We start from the raw sequence: 24,176 nt of genomic DNA on the forward strand, positions 1-24,176 counted from the left end.
AAATAAATCTTATTTTAGTCATATACGAGTAGATATATTACCCAATCCATCTTATCACTCATCAAAGTCAGATAAACCAAAAATATTATTGCAGTATCTGTCATATGGATAGTGTCAACAGCTTCCACACACCTCCTAATAGAAAAATAAATGACCCAATATTTCTTCCCTTGAGAGTCTTTTAATAGCTGCATCAAGACAGGACACAGTGGAATTCAGAAAAATCCATTTCTATGTTGAAAAGAAAGTCAGAGCTAAACAGTCCCACTTAGAGGTTCCCTTGGATGATATTTAATGCCATGAAACAGAGAAATGTAATGCTGAACATCATCAGCCCACCCAGTGGCGGAACTACCGGGGGAGCAGGGGGTGCGAGCGGGCCAGGGCCCCCGGCAGCACCGCACGCCACTAAATTCACCCCGGGAGCGCGCCGTACGGAGGGGGGCGGGGCCCGGCTGCACGTCACGCACCAGGGCCCACCCCTCTCTAGGAACGCTGCTGAGCCCACCAGAGAACCTAACACCGAGGGCTCACTCTCACATCATAGATGGAGCCTCTTATAGGCCTTTGATGGAAATAAGAAAGAGCTGATAGGAATTATCCTAGAATGGAGCTCACCAGGGCCAGGGGCCACAGGGAGATCATCAGATATTCTGGAAGGCCAGTCTAAACCTCTTTATGTAGTTGTACCATTATTAAAGGAAAAAATGTTTAAGCACAATAGGAATTACATTTTAAATACAAATGAAGGATACTTTGAAAATGAAAGATGTGTCCTGGTTAGTGATGGGCGAATAAAGGAAGTTGGCAGGTGCGAATTCGCGGCGAAATACCGAATTTCATTGCTGGCAAATAAATGCACGAAACTCCAGTGAGTTAAAAAATTTTGGACGTGCATCTGAAAAGTCGCTCACGTCAAAATCGACTTGCGTCAACACTATTCGGACGGCCATAGACTTTAACGCCGGTGTCAAAATTGACGCAAGCAACTTTTTGGACAGGCGTGAAATTCCTACCTATCTATATCATTGGAATGGACCATTAAATGGAACCCTGACCAAAAAGCTGTAGGGTAAACAATAAGATAACACATTGCATAGCTTGTTCCCAGGTGTTAAAGACTGAAACAGACTGCTGTACAATAGCAAAATACAGTTATAAACTTAATTGCACCATAAGGTCTTCATTTTTTATACACGTGCAGCATTACATATTTGCATTACAACCAACATTTGAAAAACAGTAAGGGATATAGAAAGCTGTGCCACACATTGCATGGTGACATTTTTTGACCATGCCCATTTTATAACCTCACCCCCTAATTACATTGACCATTTTACAAAATTTGGCAGGGTATGAAAGTTTGAACACATTTCTAGGAGTTTTAGCGCCATGTTGTATCTATTTTAACAGTTTTACTAATGAAAGTGAAATTGCCTTTTAAGATGGGAGTCTCAGTTCCCCCAAGAGACCTGCTTATCTTAAATAGTTACTATTGTATCTTATCTTAAATTGTTACAAATGTATCTAAGTGCAGTTGCTGAGTGTTCTGGGCTCCCTGTCAAAAAGCCTCTTATTTTAATTAAGTTTCAGAAATGTTGTATCTTTTTCTGGCATCAGTGCAGGAGATCAAAGAGAAACTGGGCTTTTCAGTAAATATTGGGACTGCCCCACAGAAAACGGGACAGTTGGGTGGCGGTATGTATTTGATACTGTTTTATAAGCACATGATTTAAAAAAGAATCTAATATATGAATGCATTCAAATACACATTACACATTTCCTCCCCACAGCAGCTGTGTGTAAGGTAAACACACGCTAATTATCATCAGAGAATGTAATATTGAATTTTGCATGTGTGTTTTGTAACTTGACTGCCAATATCAACTCTATGAATAAAACATCAATATGAATTCAATGTCAGATTTCAACAGAGAGAATGCACAGCCATGGTACTCACAAGCTTCCCCGTCTTGGAAGGCTCAGTTCCTTCTGCAACAAAAAAAAAGTATAGGATGTTAGAAGGAAAATGAAAAAAATATACATGGTTTTATACAGCCAAAAAAAAAAAAAAAAAAAGAATAAATATATTTTCCATAGAAAGAGGATAGTTTTTGTGTTTGGCAAGGCTAAAGGAATTATCTTTCTTTTCAATTTTTACTGAATTTTATAATAATCCAGCAAAGAAAAAACATTTCATTCAATACATGGACATGGCAATTTGAAAGTACATTAAACAAAATAATAATACTAGTAAAAACAAGTATGATCAAGTAGTAAATCATAACTAAAAAACTACTAACTAACATGTGGCCCAAGAAAGATGACTTTATAGTATCCTAGTGCCAACACACACACACACACACACACACACACACACACACACACACGCGACACACACACACACACACACACACACACGCGATGTTCATCATTCATTGGAACTTGATGTGCGAGCCAGCCCAATACCCATGGGACCTACAGGGTTGGGTGGATTCAGACCAACTTCTGCACACCATTGTCGGGTCATAGGCAGGTTTAGGTTGAGCTCTTCCTTCTGCTCTCCTCACCCGTGACCTTCCTGTGCCGATTCTGCCTCCAGTGCACACCTTTTATAGATTCGCTTCTGCTTGGCCCCGACCTACAAAGTCAGTGGCGCACCAGGTTAGGGTTGAGTGTGGGTGGAGGAGCAGTGGGTTAGGGTCGGGTGTAGGTTGAGTTTTTCTGGACCCGCACATCATTAACACATAAGGTAACCTTTCTGTATATGTTGGAGGAAACCCGCACACATTGGGGGAGACTATACAAGCTCCATATCCCAAATTTCTTTTAGTGTAGAAAAAATGTTATGTGTCCATCAACCATACCATTGAACCCCAGTGCATAATTATAATATATGTATACACATACATGCTGATACCTTTACTAACTGTAGATCTTAAAGGGCACTTGTTGCCAAAATATATTATCCGCAATCAAAGGTGCAGGCTGATAGAACCCGCACTCTGGTTAGCATCAGGACAATCGCACCAGGAGGGAGCTCCCAGCGGCCATGTCAGTCAGAGCGCATGAGCATAACACGCTTCTGACGTCAAGCATTCGCTCATTATGCACATGCTTGTGCCCCAACAATGGCTGCTCCAACTCCTGGTGTGGTTGGCCTAGTGCTGGCTCTGGGCATTTAAAAAAAAACAAAAAAACACTATTGTTCCCCCAAAGAGTGCAGACTCTCTAGCCCACATTTTTGGTTGGAGATAGAATACAATAGAAGGACAAAGGGATAAAAGTACACCTTAAAAAATGTATGTGAAATTTGTAAGGGTGCTTGCTCATGAAGTCATTCAAGCCACATTCAGGCAAGCCATACCACAACCTCACTGTCCTCACCATGAAGAATCATTTGGGGTGATTCAAGTGAAAATTCTCTGCATCAACTGTAAGGAGGTGGCCTCTGGTTCTGTGTCCTTATCTAAGGGAGAAAATAGTCTCCACTATCTGTCTAGAATGCCCTGTAATGTATCTGCCCTGCACCTTTTCTCCAGAGAAAATAATCCCTACCTTGACAATCTTTCACCCAACCTTGACAGTCTTTCTTCATAGTAGTTTTAAACCCTCCATATGCATATAACCAGTTGCAAATCTCTGCATTCTCTCCCGCTCATTTATACAGTATCTTTCTAAGGACTAGGGCCATAAATTACACAATTGTGAAGATTAGGGGACTTCATATGTTTCCTTCTAGAGTACATCAAAAATCTTTGTGAAGGTATTATCTAATGAAATGAAAATTGCAGCATCTTCATAATGGAAGAGACCCATCTTGAGTAAAACAAATATATTCAGCTTGTTATTCCGTGCTTCCCATTGTGAATTAGTCTTTATTATTAAAAAATACAAGACATCTACCCCATGTGCCCCTTCTCTGTGCCCATCAAATCATGTGGCCCTTTACCAAAATAATTAGGGATGCACCGAATCCACTATTTTGGATTCAGCCAAACCCCCGAATCCTGCGCAAAAGATTTGGCCGAATACCGAACAGAATCCAAATCCTAATTTGCATATGCAAATTAGGGGTGGGAAAACATTTTTTACTTCCTTATTATGTGACATAGTCACTTGATTTCCCTCCCCACCCCTAATTTGCATATGCAAATAAGGATTCGTATTCGGTTCGGCCGGGCAGAAGAAATCTGAATCCTGCTGAAAAGGGCCGAATCCTGAACCGAATCCTGGATTCGGTGCTTCCATAAAAATAATTAAAGAAACTATTCTGCAAAATTAATGTTGTGCCAAGACTAAGGATATTGTAAAAATGTCAATTCCCACTATGTCTTGCATACTTCTAGCTCCCTTTTCGAAGGTCTATTAATCAATGTAGATGCCAGGAATTGTGGCAGACCCAGAGCTGAATCTATGGTACAGACACAACTACCATTCCTGGGTTTTATCTTTGATCTGCGCCTCTCTTTATATGTACTGGCAACATGTGGTGCAGCATCAATCAAGAAAAGGTTTATTTCCAATGGGTAAAAAAATAAAAATAAAACTATATTCTATATATAGCACACTATACTTTTTAAAGAGATAACATTTGTTTTATGCTTTAACAGTTCATTATAATTACTTTTGTTAGGAAAGAAGAATCCACAAACCAAATGCAACAAGCAGCAGATAAAACTTTCCTCGCAGTCGCATTTTCCTTAGAGTCAATCTATCTGGCAAGTGCATTAATGAAGCATTTCCCTAGTGAGGAATATGCGCAGGAAAAGATAATACGCAATTCTTTTACTTCCCCCTTAATATTGCGACCATGCCAATCTTCCATTCTAAAGGGCATCGTCTTCAGATTTCGAATGCTATAACTATTAATTGAATACACTTAGATGCATCCCAGCTTCTCATTTGAAATACTTCTATATTCTGCATTTCTACTATTGTGATTGACCTTTTGCAGCTTCTGTTCCTTTGCTTGTACTTCAGAAAGCATTTGAAAGATTTCCCTTTCCATTTAATATCCCCTCCTGCTTTTTTATCTCACCTCCCAGGCTCTGATTTGTGTTATTACCCTAGAGAATATATTCATTTTTAAAGTGAATTGAAGACTTTTAATAAATTGCCTTTATTCCACATATTTTTTTTTATAAGCGCTGCATTGTTCAGTAGCATTTCTTTATTCACCAAACAATTCAGACCTGTGGGAGATTGTGACGTCAACACAAAACAAAATTAGGTATTCAAACAATGATATTAAACACACACACACACACATATATATATATATAACACCAGTAAAAGAAAATGACCTGTATACATTTACAATTATTTTTCACTTGCATGACTTATATATCAAAATATATCAAATACATATCAAAACCTGGATCTAAACCTGTGCTATGTAACAGTGCCAGAAACTGAATCATTATATATAAATTGGTGTGTTTCAAACGTCATTAAAGCAGAACAGAATCATAATGTACTTTTTTTATTATATGTTTTAATGTTTTCCACAATAAAATTCTATATGGAAGTCTAAAAACATCACTCCTATCATGTATAATGTATTGGACAAACAGGTCCTAAAAAACCCATACTAAAAAGACAATCGGCCATAAGTGGCCATAAAAACTAAAGGAACAGTAACACCAACACATGAAAGTGTATTAAATTAATTAAAAATATAATGCACTGTTAGCCTGTACTGGTACAACTGGTGTGTTTGCTTCAACAACTCTACTATAGTTTATATAAAGAAGCTGCTGTGTAGCCATGGGGGCAGCCATTCAAAGCGGAAAAAGGAGAAAAAGAACAGGTTACATAGCAGATAACAGATAAGCGCTGCTTATCAGTTATCTACTGTGTAGCCTGTGCTTAAATGGCTGCCCCATTGCAACATAGAAGCTTGTTTATATAAACTATAACAGTCTTTCTGAAGCAAACACACCAGTTTCACCAGTGCAGAGCAATACTACATTATTTATTCATTACTTAAAAACACTTTCACTTTTTCATGTTACTGTTACTTTAAGCTGAAGATTTCATCAAATACAAAGTAAAATATGATTTTGTAAAAGCTGTATCTTTTAAGTAACAGGAACATTTAGGGGGTTATTTATCAAAGTCCGAATTTATCTCAATATTTTCTGCTACAAACACCGATTAAAGCCGCTCAGGTTTTTTACGCTTATTATTATTATTAAATTTTCCCGAAAATTTGCTTTGCGCGAAAAACAACGATTTTCGTGATTTTTTTGGATTCTCTATCCAATTTTCACGATTTTTCCAGCTTTTTCACCCAAAAACCCAGATTCTTGCCTGAAAACTCAGAAAACTTTGGGGTATTGCACGAAACGCAGAGCACATCAAAAAAATCATTGGGACGTCTCCCATTAACTTATATGCAACCTCAACAGGTATGAGATGCTGGATTTTCTGATTCTGACTTTTCCATCCTCTGGGCTTAATAAATTCCTGAAAAATTCGTGATTTTTTTAAAAGTCTGATTTTATAAAAAAAAAAAAAACAAAAAAAAAACTTTTTTTGTGATTTTTGCATTCGGCATTTGGTAAAAAAAACAATTAGACACAAAAGTATATGTATATACCCCTTAAATATAGCAAGCTTCATAAAACTGGCACTAAAGGGTTCTGACAGGTTTAATAGAGACAGGGTTGTTATTAGGGATCTGTTTAACCATCACTGAAATTCTAACATTGACTTTGTATCACCTCACTTTGAGCAGCTAAGCCAAATAAAAAGGTCAGAGTAATCTGATGATCAATGTTTGAAGCAGGGACCAGTCATTGGCATGGGTGGGGGGTTCTTTGGCCCTGGGCTCTACAAATAATTAGAAATATAAAGAAAACCACATGCGGGTGGCTAGCTTAGCTGCACCCCTAGCCTTTATACAATGCTTCCTCTCCAAGACATTTGCAGAGAAAACAGAGAAGTCAGATTCTTGCTGACAGATGTTTATTAAACTCTTAGGTGCCAGAAGGGATTGCAATGCATTGGAAAGCAGTTTGTTGCCGACCTTTGACACCAAAGGGAGAATATTCCCAGGAGTGATTCAAGTCAAGCATTACGATTAAGTCATCCGATTTCCTCAAAGTGTAAAGCAGCAATTCTATCCCCCATGAAAAATTTCTCTGGCGGATTGTAGAACTATATGGAAATAATCATTCTGTTAAAATCTATAATTAAAGCTCACATCTCATCGGGTATATGCACGTCAATGCAAGAGGAAACGCTGACAAAATACATAGTCCTTTATCATAACTGGGGTTTAGGCATTTTGCCTATTGAATACAGAGTCTCCATTACTTTATCTTTATACTAGTCTTGCAGAAAGGGATCTAAAGGCAAAATAAATATATGAAAATGAAAAAAGGGCATTAGGCCTGTAAGATATATATATATATATATATATATATATATATATATATATATATATATATATATATATATATATATATATATACATATATACACACACACACACACACACACACATATTCTTAATAAGTTCAAAAGCAGCAAATTAAATTTCCATCATTTTGTTTCATCCTAATATTAACTGAGGAATTCTAAGCTAATTTACAACTTTTTTTTTTTCAATTTTGGTGCAACTTTCCCAACTTTCCCAACTGTCAGGCTTTTTTTTTTTTTAATTATCCTAGCAACCAGGCAAGAGTTTGTGAGGCAGAATTGAAGATTAATAGTATAAGTCTGAATAGGAAGAGAAGGAAAGAAAATTAAGAATAACAAAAAACTGGAAGCTCATAGTGAATCTTTTTTTTTAGTTGTTGGGGTCAGCGACCCTGACAACCAGATAGCATTTTCATTTGCAGGATAGAAAGAAGCAGGACTGGAGGTCTGAGGATTTAAAACCCATAAAATAGAAAATAAAGATCAGTTGCTTAGAATAGGTCCATTTATATAGCATACTAGATGTGTATTTAAAGGACATGTCAACCCAAAAATATTTTTTGCCTAATAAAAGTGTAGCGCTATAGTCAGTTACTTTACTGTAGTCAGTTTAAGCTATGATCAGTGTGGGGTAATACCACATATGAGGCCCTCTCAGGGGTAAGCCCTCGCAGCGGGGTGGAGGAAGGGTGTAGTGCAACTGTAACCAGGTGCAATAGCACAATGATGGGCGCCAGTAGTTCTTTAACCCTTAAACAATTAACTGTCTTTATTTAACATAGCACATATCCACAATGGAGTTTAGAACAATCAGACAGCATAAAGGTAGCATCAGGGGTGCTTCGCCAATGAGGTACCAGGGGCAGCAAAAATGTTGCACCTGGTACTTTAAGAACGAATTTCCAGGGGAGGGGGAGGCAGCAGCAGGCAGCGGAGGGGCCAGGATCGCCCCTGGGTAGCATATACTCACAGAACCAGTATAGGCTGAATCCCTGCAGGCCAGGGAATACACAGCAGAGAGTTGCAGCTTATGAGGGGTATTGCCCAGTTTTCAGGATCTCTTGCAGTCTAGGGGAATTCCTATCAACCCTAGTCTCAACACTTTAGTCCCTACTCCGGGTCAGTAATACCCTGAGATCTTAATCCCTCTAATATCCTCGGCGGAGCCTTAAGCTGCTCAACTAAATAACCTCTCTATCACTCCTAGAGCGATCTATAAAAGAGTATTCAATCTAATTACTAGGGCCAATGCGCCTAGGGTCGACATGTACCCATTCCCTTCCAGCCTGCTTGGTTGGGCTAAAGCAGGGGTGTCCAAACTTTTTGCTCGCCGGGCCACATTGGAAAAAGAAAAATTGTCTGGGGCCACAAATGAAATACACAAACACGTTTGATTTGTAAAAGTAATGGAAATACACAGAAAAGAACTACAATGCCAGTTGGATAATCAGATGGAGCTATACACTGGAATATGGGACACCTGGATATTAAATAGACTTATTATTATATTATTATTACTAACTGGCCAATGGGCAGAGTCCCTCCTCCTTCTATATCCTTTGCAACATGACGTTTCCTCTGGAACCAATCTGGGCCGCATTCATATGCATCCTGGGCCGCATGTGGCCCTCGGGCCGCAGTTTGGACACCCCTGGGCTAAAGTAATGGACCCAGACCTCATGGTTCCCAAGACCTTTATACTCTGGCACAGTGCCATCTGGTGTACACTGTGAGAACTACAGGGGTTACATAAGCACAAGGTCTCCATAAGGACCCACTGAGGTGTCCATATTACTAGGGATGTGCCTGTCCCTAATGTGTAAGGGTGTCTAAGTTTTCACATCCCTACAAAAGAATAAACAACTTTCTAATAGTAATTTTTGTTACTTTTTAAACAATTCTGCTAAATCAGTCTCCTTCACAAGACAGCTCTGGCAAAAATGTTTTTTTTCGTGTTGACATTTCCTTTAAAAATCTTATTCCACTTTACAATATCTGCTCTTTGGCTTTCAGAGGGGAAGTGGGAGATTTTCCACCTTGACCCAGTCCTCCAGGAAAACACATTTTAATGACAGAGAGCAAAGAATTTGGATGCTGCAGGACTTCTTCAAAGCACAGGAGCATATCTCTGGTTCCTTCTCTTAAAGGGGTGGTTCATCTTCCAACACTTTTGTCAGTTCAGTTGGTTTCAGGTAGGGATGCATCAAATACAGGATTTGGTTCGGGATTCGGCCTTTTTCAGCAATATTCGGATTCAGCCGAATCCTTCACCCAGCCGAACTGAATCTGAATCCTTATTTGCATATGCAAATTAGTGTCGGGGAGGGAAATAGCATGACTTTTTGACACAAAACAAGGAAGTACAAAATGTTTTCCTATGCAAATTAGGATTCAGATACAGTATTGGGCTGAATCTGATTCGGGGGTTTGGCCGAATCCAAAATAGTGTATTTGGTGCATCCCTAGTTTCAGGCAGTTTACCAGAAATAAATACTTTTTCCAATTACTTTCTATTCTGTGTGTGTGTGACCGTTCTTCAATATTGAAATGTAAGTCTAATTTTTCACCATTCTAAAGCATCTCTGGAAGGGGATGGGGGTCACTGACCCTGTAAACTGTTCTAAATCGATACTTTTAGTTGATACATTTCTCATCTTTGTCCCTGCTGAGCAGAAACCCTGTGTTTCATTATAGGCATTCGTTAGAATTTATACAATAGTTGCCAATATTCCTGAGAAGCTCCTACTAAATATAGCAAATTTTAACAGTTCAGAATCTGCATCTGAATTACTGAGCTTCCAGACAAACACCAGAGACGGGAACATTTCACTTTAAACTTGGATTTTGGAAAACTTGTAAAAAATAAAAGAGGGAAAGCAATTGCTAAAAGTCTTTATTTATGGGGAACAATCTAAAACCAATTGAACTCAAAAAGTGTTTGGAAGATGTTCAACCCCTGAAAAGCACAACAGTCATGGACCCTGGTGTTTTTCCCTAGAGATTACCCATTACCTTACCAAAGAACTATTGAAAAAGTAACCAGTGAGAAGTCAAAGCTGAGTGCAAAATACAGTGAAAGAACTAATATAGTTCAATTGCCCCAAGTGACTAATTCATTTCCTCTTCTTAATTGTGTCATACATTTATCTTGCAAGTGGCAAGCTCGGTTTCATCTTACTTACTATGTTCCCAGAAGATGCACAACCTTCACTGTCCTATTCTTGGAAGCAGACTTCCTCGCCCTAATCTTGAGACCAACCTGCAATGTTGACCCTAGATTTTCCCTTGACTGTGTGATAAATGGGAACATTCCTCGCCTGTCACAAGAAGCAGGGCAACCAAAGAATGTCAAGGGGCAGCGCTAACCCATTCTGTTATGTTACAGTCCCTAAGCTAAAACAAAATTACAGAAAATCCCTTTTTCTAAATGGATTGTAGCTGATAAAGTTTCATGCGAAAATCTGCTTCAGTAATTAACAACACAGATATTAATTATAAAAAATGTATACACTTATGATATCTGTTAAGCCGTAAACCTATTAACCACAAAGCTCCCAATTACAGAAAGGCCATCTGCCACCTAAATGATACAATTAAATTAAAAAAAAACTTTATGAATATTGAAAAGTGTCTTCACTTAAATGATTCTAATAGAATCCATAATCATTCTTGGAAGTCTATAGTTCAGAGCAGTCTGTGAAGCCTTTCAGATGACCGGGGGTGATAAAAGTCCATTGAAAGTCCACCATCTGACCAGTGACACAACCCCTTACTATATTAATTTAATTAAGGTAGTCAAGGAGACAACTCACTTTAGGGCAGAGACATGGTCAGATTTGGGGAGATTAGCTGCCCGGGTTCTTTTCTTATCAGATGAATTAGAGCTTACTCAAATAACTGATTCCAGTACAAACAAAATAACTGCCTTTTGCACAAATCCTGCATGTAGAGAGACATGATGTCTGGTGAGTTTAATAGATTGAGCTCTAATACATCTTCTAGGCAAAAGGAGCCCCCCTATAAGATATATTGGATCTAACTATCAATGAATATCTGACACCCAACTGCTGCATGAAGACAGAATGAAGAGAAACAGATGCTGAGAGAGGAATAGTAAAGATGAACTTGATTATTTCAAAAACCGTACAGAATATTTAATTGATCGTATTCAGAAATTTTCTTATTTCAGTATGCTGGAACTTATATTAAATATATATATTATATTAAATTTTCAAAGATCACCTCCAAAGACCTGCAAGAACATCTTGCTGCAGATGGTGTATCTGTACATCGTAATTTGCACAAAGAACATCTGTATGGCAGGGTGATGAAAAAGAAGCCCTTTCTGCACTCACACCACAAACAGAGTCACTTGTTGTTTGTAAAAGCTCATTTAGATAAGCCACAATCATTTTGGAACAAAGTGCTTTGGACTGATGAGACAAAAACCTGGTTGATCATAACAAAAAGCGCTTTGCATGGCGGAAGAAGAACATCGCATTCCAAGAAAAACACCCGCTCCCTACAGACAAATTTGGTGGAGGTTCCATCATGCTGTGGGGCTGTGGGGCTGTGTGACTAGTTCAGGGACTGGGGCCCTTGTTAAAGTCGAGGGTCGGATGAATTCAACCCAATATCAACAAATTCTTCAGGATAATATTCAAGCATCAGTCACAAAGTTGAAGTTACGCAGGGGTTGGATATTCAATAAGACAATGACCCTAAACACACTTGGAAGTCATTTATGCAGAGGGAGAAGTACAATATTCTGGAATGGCCTTCACAGTCCCCCGACTTGAATATCATGGAAAATCTATGGGATGATTTGAAGCAGACTGTCCATGCTCGGCAGCCATCAAATTTAACTGAACTGGAGAGATTTTGTATGGACGAATGGTCAAAAATCTCCTCCATCCAGAATCCAGACACTCATCAAAGGCTATAGGAGGCGTCTAGAGGCTGTTACATTTGCAAAAGGAGCTCAACTAAGTATTGATGTAATATCTCTGTTGGGGTGCCCAAATTTATGCACCTGTCTAATTTTGTTATGATGCATATTGCATATTTTCTATTAATCCAATAAACTTTATGTCACTGCTGAAATACTACTGTTTCCATAAGGCATGTTATATATTAAAAGGAATTTGCTAATTTGAAAGCTCAGCCAATGATAAACAAAACTCCAAAGAATTAAGAGGGGTTATAAAAATGTACAGGTAAAAAAAAAAAATGAGTAACCAGATCCGAAAGATCTATATCTATATCTGTATCTATATAAGAGCTATATCTTTATTGGAATGCATAATCAGTGGACTATATGGACCTCTACAGTGCTGCAAAATATGCTGGCACTTAATAGGGATGTAGCGAACGTCGGAAAAAAAGTTCGCGAACATATTCGCGAACTTGCGCAAAAACGCGAGCGGTTCGCGAACGGTTCGCGAACCCCATAGACTTCAATGGGAAGGCGAACTTTAACATCTAGAAAAGACATTTCTGGCCAGAAAAATGATTTTAAAGTTGTTTAAAGGGTGCAACGACCTGGACAGTGGCATGCCAGAGGGGGATCAAGGGCAAAAATGTATCTGAAAAATCTGCCTGTGTGTGCTTGGAAGAGATAGTGTAGGGGGAGAGCTGTTAGTGATTTCAGGGACAGATGATAGTAAGTTTGCTGGCTAGTAATCTGCTTGATACTGCTCTGTATTGGAGGGACAGAAGTCTGCAGGGATTTGAGGGACATTTTAGCTTAGGTAGCTTTGCTGGCTAGTAATCTACTGTTCTCTTTAAACAACTGCCATACGTTGACCTTGTAGGCATTGTTTGCCCAGTTTTTTTGGACGCAGCCACTGAAGCACAGTTGCCAGAAAAAATATGCCATATAAATGCTGAAAATAGTCATTTTTCGCCATACGTTGACCTTGTAGACATTGTTTGCCCAGTTTTTTTGGTTGCAGCCACTGAAGCACAGTTGCCAGAAAAAATATGCCATATAAATGCTGAAAATAGTCATTTTTTGCCATATACGTTGAGTCAACGTATGGCAAAAAATGACTATTTTCAGCATTTATATGGCATATTTTTTCTGGCCTCTGTGCTTCAGTGGCTGCGGCCAAAAAAACTGGGCAAACAATGCCTACAAGGTCAACGTATACACTACTACAGCGGTGGATACGGATTACGTAAAATATATTATGGCTGCTTGAAAAAAGTGACTCCGGTGTTTTTTCTGGAGACGGTAATATTATGGATATTTAGACAGAATGGGAACAAGGTCACACAGCTCGATGGCGGGTTGAAGAAAACAGTGTGCAAATAATGCCTACAGGGCAAATAATGCCTAAAAGGTCAACTTATACACTACTACAGCGGTAGTAAAATAAAAAAAGTAAAATAAAAAAAAATGAATATTAAAAAAAAAAATTAAAGTTGGTGCTGCTGAACTACTAGGAGCAGCAGATTAGCACACCAGTCCCACTCCCCAACACTGCTAGACTAATAGCACTGGGCTCTTATAGTAGTAGTAGTAGTAGTAGTAGTAAAACAACAAAAAAATAAATAAAAGCAGTCCTTACAAGGACTACTGTTATTGCAGCAGTCAGCAGATGAGATCAGAAGCAGGACAGCTGCCCACTGCAGCTACATACAGAGCACTGCAGTAGAAGGTAGATTACTAGCCAGCAAAGCTACCTAAGCTTAAATGTCCCTCAAACCCCTGCAGACTTCTGTCCCTCCAATAACAGAGCAGTATCAAAACGATTACTAGCCAGCAAACTTTCAACTGTCCCTGAAATCACTAACAGGCAGCAGCTCTCTCCCTACACTATCTCTTCAGCACACACAGGCAGAGTGAAAAAACGCTGCAGGGCTTCGGTTTTTATAGGGAAGGGGAGTGGTCCAGGGGAGAGCTTCCTGATTGGCTGCCATGTACCTGCTGGTCTGGGGTGAGAGGGCAAAAAAAAGCGCCAACAATGGCGAACCCAAAATGGCGAACGTCGCGCGACGTTCGCGAACTTCCGGCGAGCGCGAACACCCGATGTTCGCGCGAACAAGTTCGCCGGCGAACAGTTCGCGACATCTCTAGCACTTAATAATATTAAAGTGTGGCCCATGGCACAGGTTTTAATTGAACAGGTTTTAATATTAACAATTATATAGTACAATGCAATAAAAGAATTATATAACAGAGCTCAAAGGTAAGGTCCAGCTGGACTTACCCATTTTATTTGTAATTTACGAGTTAATATTAGGGTCCCTTACCTATAAAACAAATAACTGTTTACATGGGGAAATAACTGAATGCACAACAGCAGACACAGCATACATCCCCTGCTAGACTGAATATTGATTTGTTTTCTGCTCCCACAGCAAATGTGATCTCTCCAATACGTTAATCAATGATTACTGTTACATTAGTGTAATACAACATGACAATAGTTGAGTATTTCACCTGATGAAAACTCTCACAGCTTGTGACACCAGCGTAGTGGACACCTCCATATTACCACAATGATTAATGGCCTGTTTATTCTGTGCTACAGCTGTCGGGCCAAATATACCCATCTAACAGATTGCCATATTGCACTTTGTGATGGAATGAACCAGGGGGTGCTGTTTTATTAGCAGGCAAGTCATTCATCCTGATTCTATTATGGAAATCACTGCCATCTCAAGCTGGTTTTTCTCTTTCTCAAAGTTCTTTGGTGCTCGTTGGCCAAATTTAAATTGAGGACAACGTAAAAGAAAGCAGTTAAACAAAAACCTGCAAATCAGAGAGACGGAGATAACGCTCATGAAAGAAAAAGAGAAAACAAAGACAAAAAAAAAAACCAAACCCGGAAGGTGCATTTGCTTTGAGGAACAGCGCTAATTCCATTCATTTTGTCACAGAAATTCCAAGGAAATGAGTCACTGGTTTTTTGTGTGGATGTGTTTGAAAGGAGGATAAAACATGAACTCCCTTGAGCTCAAATCTGTTTACTGGGAAAGAATTGGTGGGAAACAAATGTTATTCAGAGCTCTCATTGCCTGAAACATCAGTGAAATGTGTCACAAAACGTGCCTTCCTCTGACGGAAAGTCAGCCAAGTTGGCACATCACACCGAGAGGACATGGCTAGAAGTTACTGCCCCCTCCTTCCCCACAATGAGGCCTGAAAAAAACATTTCCATTCACAGAATTTCACCGAGTGCCAAATGAATTGCACCATCCTCCTGGTTTGTATCATTATATGCAGAACTAGGTCACTTTGTTTCTCTTACAGACTCAAAAAAGTCATATATTGCCTATTTAAGATAAACGTTTCTTGTAATTTTGGTTGTAGTTTTAAGATGTGTGTGCTTTGCAGTTTAACTGGTCTGTATTGTGAATAATGCAACCCCCGATTGTAAAATATTAGGAAAGTTTAAAGGGATACTGAAGTGGGAAAACAAAAGAGCAAACAGATTTTATATTCAATTTTGAAATCTGACATGGGGCACCGAATCCACCATTTTGGATTTGGCCGAACCCCCGAATCCTTTGAGAAAGATTCGGCCGAATACCGAATCCAAATCCTAATTTGCATATGCAAATTAGGGGTGGGAAGGGGAAAACATTGTTTTCTTCCTTGTTTTGTGGCAAAAAGTCACATAATTTCCCTCCCAACCCCTAATTTGCATATGCAAATTAGGTTTTGGTTCGGCCGAATCCGAATCCTACTGAAAAAGGCCGAATCCCGGATTCGGTGCATCCCTAGGCTAGACATATTGTCAGTTTTATCTTTGTTAGTTAAACACACACATTGGGCCACACATTGAAGCGAGCATGAAACATACAAAAAGCATCATGGGCAAACTTTGCCCATGTGCGTTTCATTTACTTTCATTATTTTAATTGTGCAAACCCAGTAAAATCTAATTTGCACTATGGGCTACAGATTAGTACACACTTGCTAAGTGGAAGTTTGCCATTGAGGAATGGACCAAGAGTCCAACATGTCAATATGAGACAGATCCTCAAATATAGTAAGCAAATGGTTGCAATTTTCAAAGCTGGAGATGCTCACGGATGGATTCATTTACAGCACTGAACAGTTAATAACCATGTGCCAGGGATGCTGAATGAGAATGTAAAAGGGATCACAATGAATACTGAGCAACCGGCTACCAAGCAGGATACAGATCCTCTAATAACTGGCTGAGGGTATACTAGAATTTCAAAACATTCTCTTTAATTGTACCTTGTACCTGAACATCTGCTCCAATGCCTGCAGTACCAATAAACAGACATAAATGGCCATGTTCCTAATAGAAACAGTGGAAAAGTCCCCTTAGAACCGTGGTCCCCAACCAGTGGCTTGTGAGCAACTTGTTTGTCAGGAATTGGCTTTAACTGCGAATGCACAAATCAGGGGTTGAGACCCGAAAAATACACAAGATCCGGAAGATGGTGACTGGGAGCTCTGCTGCGCTTCTCTGGATTAAAGGGTCAGTTTTTTTTTTGTTTTGTTTTAACACTAAAGCACATCGCGAGGAGGGAGGGGGGGCAATGCCTGTAAGATTGAGGGGCGCTTTTAGTGGGGGGGGGGGTTTAGTTCTCCTTTAAGCTGTGACTCTCATTTCTCCCAAGTGCCTGGCGCTGCGGGCTGAGCTGTCAAAATCTCGACTGTCATGCAGAAAACGAGACAGTTGGGAGGTATGCCTATCCCATACCTATCTGTTGGTTAACATTTAGTCCATATAGTTTCCCTTAAACCACATTCGAAGATAAATCTATTTTGCTTCTTTCTGTGAAGGTTCTCATTTATCCAGGTCACGGCATATCTATAGTAATAAGTCAACTGGACTTGCTGTTTTGTTTTATTTTGTCAACGATGCTTCGCTCATCATCCGATTGGTTTTCTCTATTCTGAATTGAGTCCAGGAGATTTGACTTATTACTATAGATTTTGCATATTTCCTTTATCCAGGGCTGAAGTTAAAAATTAGGGGGCAGAGCCAAATTTGTATTTACGGGGCCCTTATGCAGGTCCATGTCAGCCCCCACGGCCTCTACTTCAGCACTTAGGATACTGGGGACTTTCTGCTCAGGAGATTTAAACAACTGTCAAAATCTGCTGCACACCAGTCCTCAGGGAGCAGATGTAGCTGGGTGGCAAACCCATGCCAACCCAACCCTCCCCCCTCCAAAAAAAATCATGCTGCCCTAGACCCAGGCCTTTATGGCTATCCCACAAATCTGGGCCAGTTAGAGGACCAAGGTAATGTTGGAAGGCTGAAACCAAAAGAAAATTCAGTAAATTAGTGGTTTTCAAACAGCAAACCTCCAGCCATTGTTGGCTTATGGTGCATGCATGAATCCTCTCATCACTTCTGCCCATTCTCGTCTACAAGACTTCTCTCAGGCTTCTGCTTTTCTCTGGAACTCTCTGCCACAAGCTGTCAGACTTTCTCCTTCTTTCCAAACTTTCAATCGCTCCTTAAAGACCCACCTGTTTTAAGAAGCTTATTCAATGTACCTTAATTAATCAATCATTGCTGTATCATAAATCACATAATTGTTTATAAAATCCTTTATGTCTCAATTGTACCCTGACCTTTACTTTGTAAACTTTAAGTTGTAAGGCCCTCTATTCCTATTGTACTCTGTAACCCTTGTTTGTTATCCACCATTTATTCCCTGTCTGTTATAACTGAGGTAAAGCACTGCGTATCTTGTCGGCGCTATATAAATGATGATGATGATTATAGCACAGTGTTGTTACTTTGGTGCTACATTTGCACATTAGTGCTTGAGGCAAAAGGCCCTTGTCCTCTCCACCCAATCATAAAACTGTCCCTGTTAACAGCATATAAACTAATAGATGAATTTTATGGCTGCAAACAAAAGGACACAGTTTCCTTTCAGCTCAGCGAGTTTGTATTGAAACAGGGGGCACTAGGAACGATGGTTTAGGGGCCCATTTACTAAGGGTCGAAGTGAATTCAAAGTGAATTTTCGAATGAAAAAACTTTGAATTTTTGGGTACTTCGACCATCGAATAGGCCAAATTCGACTTGGCCATTCGAAAATCGAAGTCTCTTTAAAAAAAGTTTGACTTCGACACTTCGCCACCTTAAACCTGCCGAATGGGGACCTTCTAGAACCTATAGCCAAAATTTGGCTAAGTTTTTTTGAAAATTGTTCGATCAATTAAATCGTTCGAATCGATCGATTCGAACGATTTCTACGATTGATCAAACGATTTAAGTTAGTCTAAAAACGGGCAAAAAAAATCAAAAAGAAAAGTTCTACTATCGAATTTGGCCTATTCGATGGTCGAATTTCGAAGTTTTTTAACTTTGAAATTCGACCCTTGATAAGTCTGCCCCTTAGTGTCTGCAAACTGCTAAAACTTCAGGCGCATATTCTTCACCATGGCCTTTAGCTTTGATTCTGTATAGAAGTACACTCCTGTTAATTAGCTCCTCGCATATTCCCAGACAAACCGTGGGGACGTGAGGATTCTGGGTGACACTTTCTGGGCAGAGCGTAAAATATGTAATTCAGTTTAGGAGCAATTGACTCTAATGCCTATATGTTCTCATTTAAATATCACTATTGTGCTTAAACGCCACAATCAAAGTGCACCACAAACCAAGAAAGATTATTTTATGAATTTCATTTTATTTTTCTTTTGTGGCTTATAGATTAGTTTGCAGTAAAGTTTGGCTCTTTTCCCCCCAATCACAAAACCCATAGTTAATTATTTTTTTTACTGGAGAAAAGAACTGTGTGCTGTGCCTAAACGGCATTGTGATAGGGCTGCCACGGGAAACACTCTAAAGTACTCAACAACAACAGGCACACCGAGCTGGAATTAAACCCTCTGGGCGCAACATCTCCGGGATCCTGCCAGTAATTTGCAGATTTATAAAACATTGTTCGTTCTGCTTTTATTTGATTTAAGTTGGATTATTTCTAAAAGCTCTGCTGATAGCAGGTACTTTGTCTCTGCCCAATATAGAAAGCCACAGAATATATGTGTGAATGTCTCTCTCTTAATACACATTAAATGCCATTTTTTACAAGGGAATAAATAAAGTCTGACCTTCTTTCCACCATTGATTAGTGTTTGCTGCCAAGCAAGTAAGTAGAGCCAATTAAACTTAATAAAAATTCACCCCTGTACTGGTCCCTTATCCAGAAACCCCTTATTCAGAAATTACGTCATGGCCATCTCACATAGGGGTATATTTATCAAAAAGTGAAGTTAGAGATCACCACAGTCCTCTAGAGTGAAATACCTTTCATTGCTATGGGATTTTTAAAGGCGTATTTATCAAAGGGTGAAAGTGAAAGTTCATGCTTTAATAAATACTGTTTTAAAAATCCCATAGAAATGAATGGAGAGTGGCGGTATTTCACTCTAGAGGACTGTGGTGATCTCTAACTTCACTCTTTAATAAATATACCCCATAGAGTCCATTTTAATCAAATAATTCAAGATGATCTAATTTATTGTAATAAGAAAACCAGTACCTTATACAGGGGTAGGACCTGTTATCTAGAAAGCTCGAGACCTGGGGGTGTTCCGGATAAGGGTTCTTGTCATAATTTGAAGCTCCATACCTTAAATCTGCTAAATCATGATTTTAACATTAAATAAACACAATAGAAGTGTTTGATTCCAATAAGGATTAATTATATCTTAATTGGAATTAAGGTACTGTTTTGCTGCTACAGGTATGGGACCTGTTATACAGAATACTTGGGACCTGGGGTTTTCCAGATAAGGGATCTTTCTGTAATTTGGATCTTCATACCTTAAGTCTACTAGAAAACCATGTAAACATTAAATAAACCCAATAGGCTGGTTTTGCCTCCAATAAGGATTAATTACATCTACTGTTTTATTATTACAGGGAAAAAGGAAATCATTTGGAAGGCAGCATTTCCATAATTCAGAGCTTTCCATATAGCGGATCCCATACCTGTACCGAGTCAAAGGAAATCATTTTTAAAAATTTCAATTATTTCATTAAAATGGAATCGATAGGACTTGGCATTTCTGGATAATGGGTTTCCAGAGAACAGATGCCATAACTGCACTTGATGGTGACTAAATTACGTGCATTCATATTGGGGTAAAAAAAAATATTTTTGGGTTTATGTCATGTTTAAATGGCTTTTAACAGACATAAGGAATGGAGATCTAAATTATGGAAAGATCCCTTATTCGGAAACCACCAGGTCCCTAGCATTCCAGATGAAAAATTTCAAAAACTGTATCTGAATATTGCTCTCTACTTCATTCATATAGCAAATAACTAGTTTATTTCGTAAACCTCTGGGTGAGTTATGCAGAAAGTACCCCCTACAGATAAATATTTCATGCTGCTCTCTGCTTGTTGTTTACCTGCCTCAGAATGTCTGCATTTGAAAACATTGCACCAAAATAGAATTGTGCTGCTCCAATTTCTAAACTTCATAAACATCTAACATTCTCAAGTCTGTTAGCAACAAGACTCCAAAATGATTTTTATACTACCCCGCCGAGCGCAGCAGTGTGAAGGAACCTTATACAGGGAATGTGCTGTTTAGTGAATGACAATAAGGTATAATGGCATTTTCAGATAAATGCCTGATTTTCCATTGCGGACACTCATCATGTTAGCATTTTAGCTTATCTGTTGTCACAAAACACACATCTAGACCTATAGATTTTTAGAGAGGAAATAAATATGCCCCTTAGTGACTCTGTGACTAGATATATATATATATACAACTGGCAGTTAGGCAGGTTAAAAAAAAGTTCGAAGGTTGAACTTGATGGACGTGTGTCTTTTTTCAACCTAACTTACTATGTTACTATGTATGTATATATAAATATATATAATTCTCCAATAAGTATCCGCACTCCAAGGCAATACAGAATAGGGAGGGGTGCACGGTAATTTTTGTATACACCAATAGTTTCCAAACCAGCACTCCCTTTAGTGAAAAAATTTAATTTTTATTATTACATAGTATCTATTTCCAACGTTTCGGTCCCTGTTGGGACCTTTTTCAAGTTAGATACGTTGGAAATAGATACTATTTAATAATAAAAATTACATTTTTTCACTAAAGGGAGTGCTGGTTTGGAAATTATTGATATTTATATATATATATATATATATATATATATATATATATATATATATATATATATATATATATATTTATTTATATTGTTATATATATTATATTATTATATAATACACAAAAGCCATGAATATCTTGTAAATGATATCCTTATAAACGGTGAGTTGTGATGTCATCAGTTATAAACGGTGAGTTCTGATTTCAGTCACATGAGTCTGTGTATTATAATAAATAAAGTACCCCAGTTGTAAAATATGAGGATATTAGAAGTTACATCGGAGTTCCATGACCTGTATAAAAACACTCGGCCTCGGTAACTTATAATATCCTTATATTTTACAAGAGGGGGTACTTTATTCACTATATTATACACCTGCTGACAAGTATACTTAAAGAGCAAGTCAACCCCAAAATAATAAAAATTTGCCTCATAAAAGAAAACATAATTCTAAGCAACTTTCCAATATACATTTATTTAAAAGTGTCAGTGCTATAAAAAGTTATTTGTAAAAACTATTGATATTGAAAGCAACATTTGCTTAACACTTGGTTGTTACTTTTAAAACAATGTTGCAAAAGTCTTAGTTCCCCAGCAGAGACAGGTCTTTTAATCAGCTGCCTTGTCTTACATTGTATCAACAGTTTCATCCATTTAGTTCCACTAAGGGTAGAACGCGACACTGCGGCTCTAGCCGACATGTTGCCATGAGATGAAACGCATGGGACGCGTCGGATGTCCTGAAGATACAAGAAGTGAAGGAGAAATCACAGGTAAGAACTACAATTATCCGACTGTTGGATGAAAATGCTGCACGTAGGGTTGCCACCGGACGGTATTTTACCGGCCTAGCCGGTAAAACACCTGCCAGGGCCGATCGATCGAACAATTTTACTTCTACGGAAAACGGCAAAAAAGAAAAGTTCGACTATCAAATTTGGCCAATTCTATGGTCGAATTTCAAAGTTTTTTAACTTCGAAATTCGACCCTTGATAAATCTGCCCCTAAGTGTTTATTCTTACATTTTGATCATTCACTGGCATATTGGTCTTCAGCTTTAGTTTCCCTTTAAATGATCATTTTTCACTTTCTTTCAACATTTGCCTTTCCAGTCACCTTGAACTCAGCTGCAGCTCACATGAGGTCCCTTTGCACATATCTGATAAGATAATACTTGCTGACAGAATAAAAGGAAAGCATGTGCTTGAGTAAACACTAAGCCAACACCGGGGGGCACAGAATTCAATTCCTCTATCCAGCAGCAGTCATTTACACACAGCCATGAGAATAGTCTACAGATCATCACGAGAAGAAGAACAGAAAAGAGTTGAAGACTTATGGCGACTAAACCCATGAAATACTGATACCAGGGATTCCCACATTTACACGTGCCTATAAAGATTAGCCCAAAACCTGAACTAAATGTGGCATGTAATTAGGGAAATACCTATAATACCCATGTACCCATGGCATCATCAGTCATTCCCCCTATTCATTTACAATTACATGCCCTAAGTGAGCCAGAAATCTGCACATTATACAGAGCTGTGCAATAACGTTATGACAAAGAGCTGGCCATAGACGCAAAGATCTGATCGTACGAATTGAGGATTCGTACGATTTTAGGAATGTTTGTGGACAGTCCCGACATTTTTCGTCCGGCGGAGATCGGTCGTTTGTTTGATCGGACAGGTTAGAAAATTTCTGTCGGCTGCCGATAATATCTCTGTGTGTATTGCCGATCGTACGATTTTCAGTGGGAGATTGTCACTAGCTTTGGTTGGACATAGATATCGTACGATTGCTGTCAGGGGCAGAACATTGCTGATCTGATCTTTTACTAATCTGACTGGTAAGACTTTGATCTGAATGGTTAGTGGCGGGTCGGGAGATGGGAAAGTCCGATCGTACGATGATTCGTACGATCGGATCTTTGCATCTATGGCCAGCTTTACAAAGGATTAACAAACTAGGGTTAAAGAATGAAATTAGAGGCTTGAGGTAGCTGATCTCAAGAGCTTACATTCTTAAAAGCTTTAGAGAAGACCTGACACGTAGAGGCACATTTATCAAGGGTCGAATTTTCGAATTCATGTGATTTTTTTTTCAACTCCCTTAAATTCAATAAATAAATTATTAAATATTAAAACTCGGATGAATTTAAACGACCCTTAAAGGAGAAGGAAAGAAACCCCCTGGGCGCAAAAACCCTCCCCCCTCCCCTGTGTTGCTCCCCCTCCCTCCTCCCCCCTGGCCTACCTGTCCCGCTGGGCAAATGCCCCTAACTTGTTACTTACCCCTCTGCACAGGTCCAGTCCACGGATTTCACAGGCGCAATCTTCATCCACGCAATCTTCTTCATGCTTTGACCGGTGTTTTTGGCGCATGCGCAGTAGGAGCTATTCGCCGATACACATCTACTGCGCATGTGCCGTGACTTTTGGCGCATGCGCAGTAGATCCGTACCGGCGAAATGCGTCTACTGCGCATGCGCCGGTCAAAGCAGGAAGAAGATCGCGTGGAAGAAGATGGCGTCTGTGAACTCCGTGGACTGGACCTGCGCAGATGTTACAGTTTTATATAAAGGCTGCATATCAGTTTACTGACCAGAGTTTCAATATCAAGTGCAACAAACACCTGTTGATC

The 24,176-nt window shown here is 39.0% G+C and overlaps 1 protein-coding gene across 7 annotated transcripts in view; it reads right to left on the reverse strand.

Moving 5' to 3' along the window:
• Positions 1-24,176, reverse strand: part of mast4.S (microtubule associated serine/threonine kinase family member 4 S homeolog) — a 332,602-nt gene that overhangs the window by 166,643 nt on the left and 141,783 nt on the right. For all 7 annotated transcript variants that reach the window (XM_041580528.1, XM_041580529.1, XM_041580530.1 and 4 more), the window contains one exon: positions 1,961-1,992. In XM_041580528.1, coding sequence (XP_041436462.1) covers positions 1,961-1,992 — 32 coding nt within the window. The remainder of the gene's footprint in view (positions 1-1,960; positions 1,993-24,176) is intronic.

The sequence above is a fragment of the Xenopus laevis genome, chromosome 1S (genome assembly GCF_017654675.1).
Source record: "Xenopus laevis strain J_2021 chromosome 1S, Xenopus_laevis_v10.1, whole genome shotgun sequence".
Lineage (NCBI taxonomy): Eukaryota > Metazoa > Chordata > Amphibia > Anura > Pipidae > Xenopus > Xenopus laevis.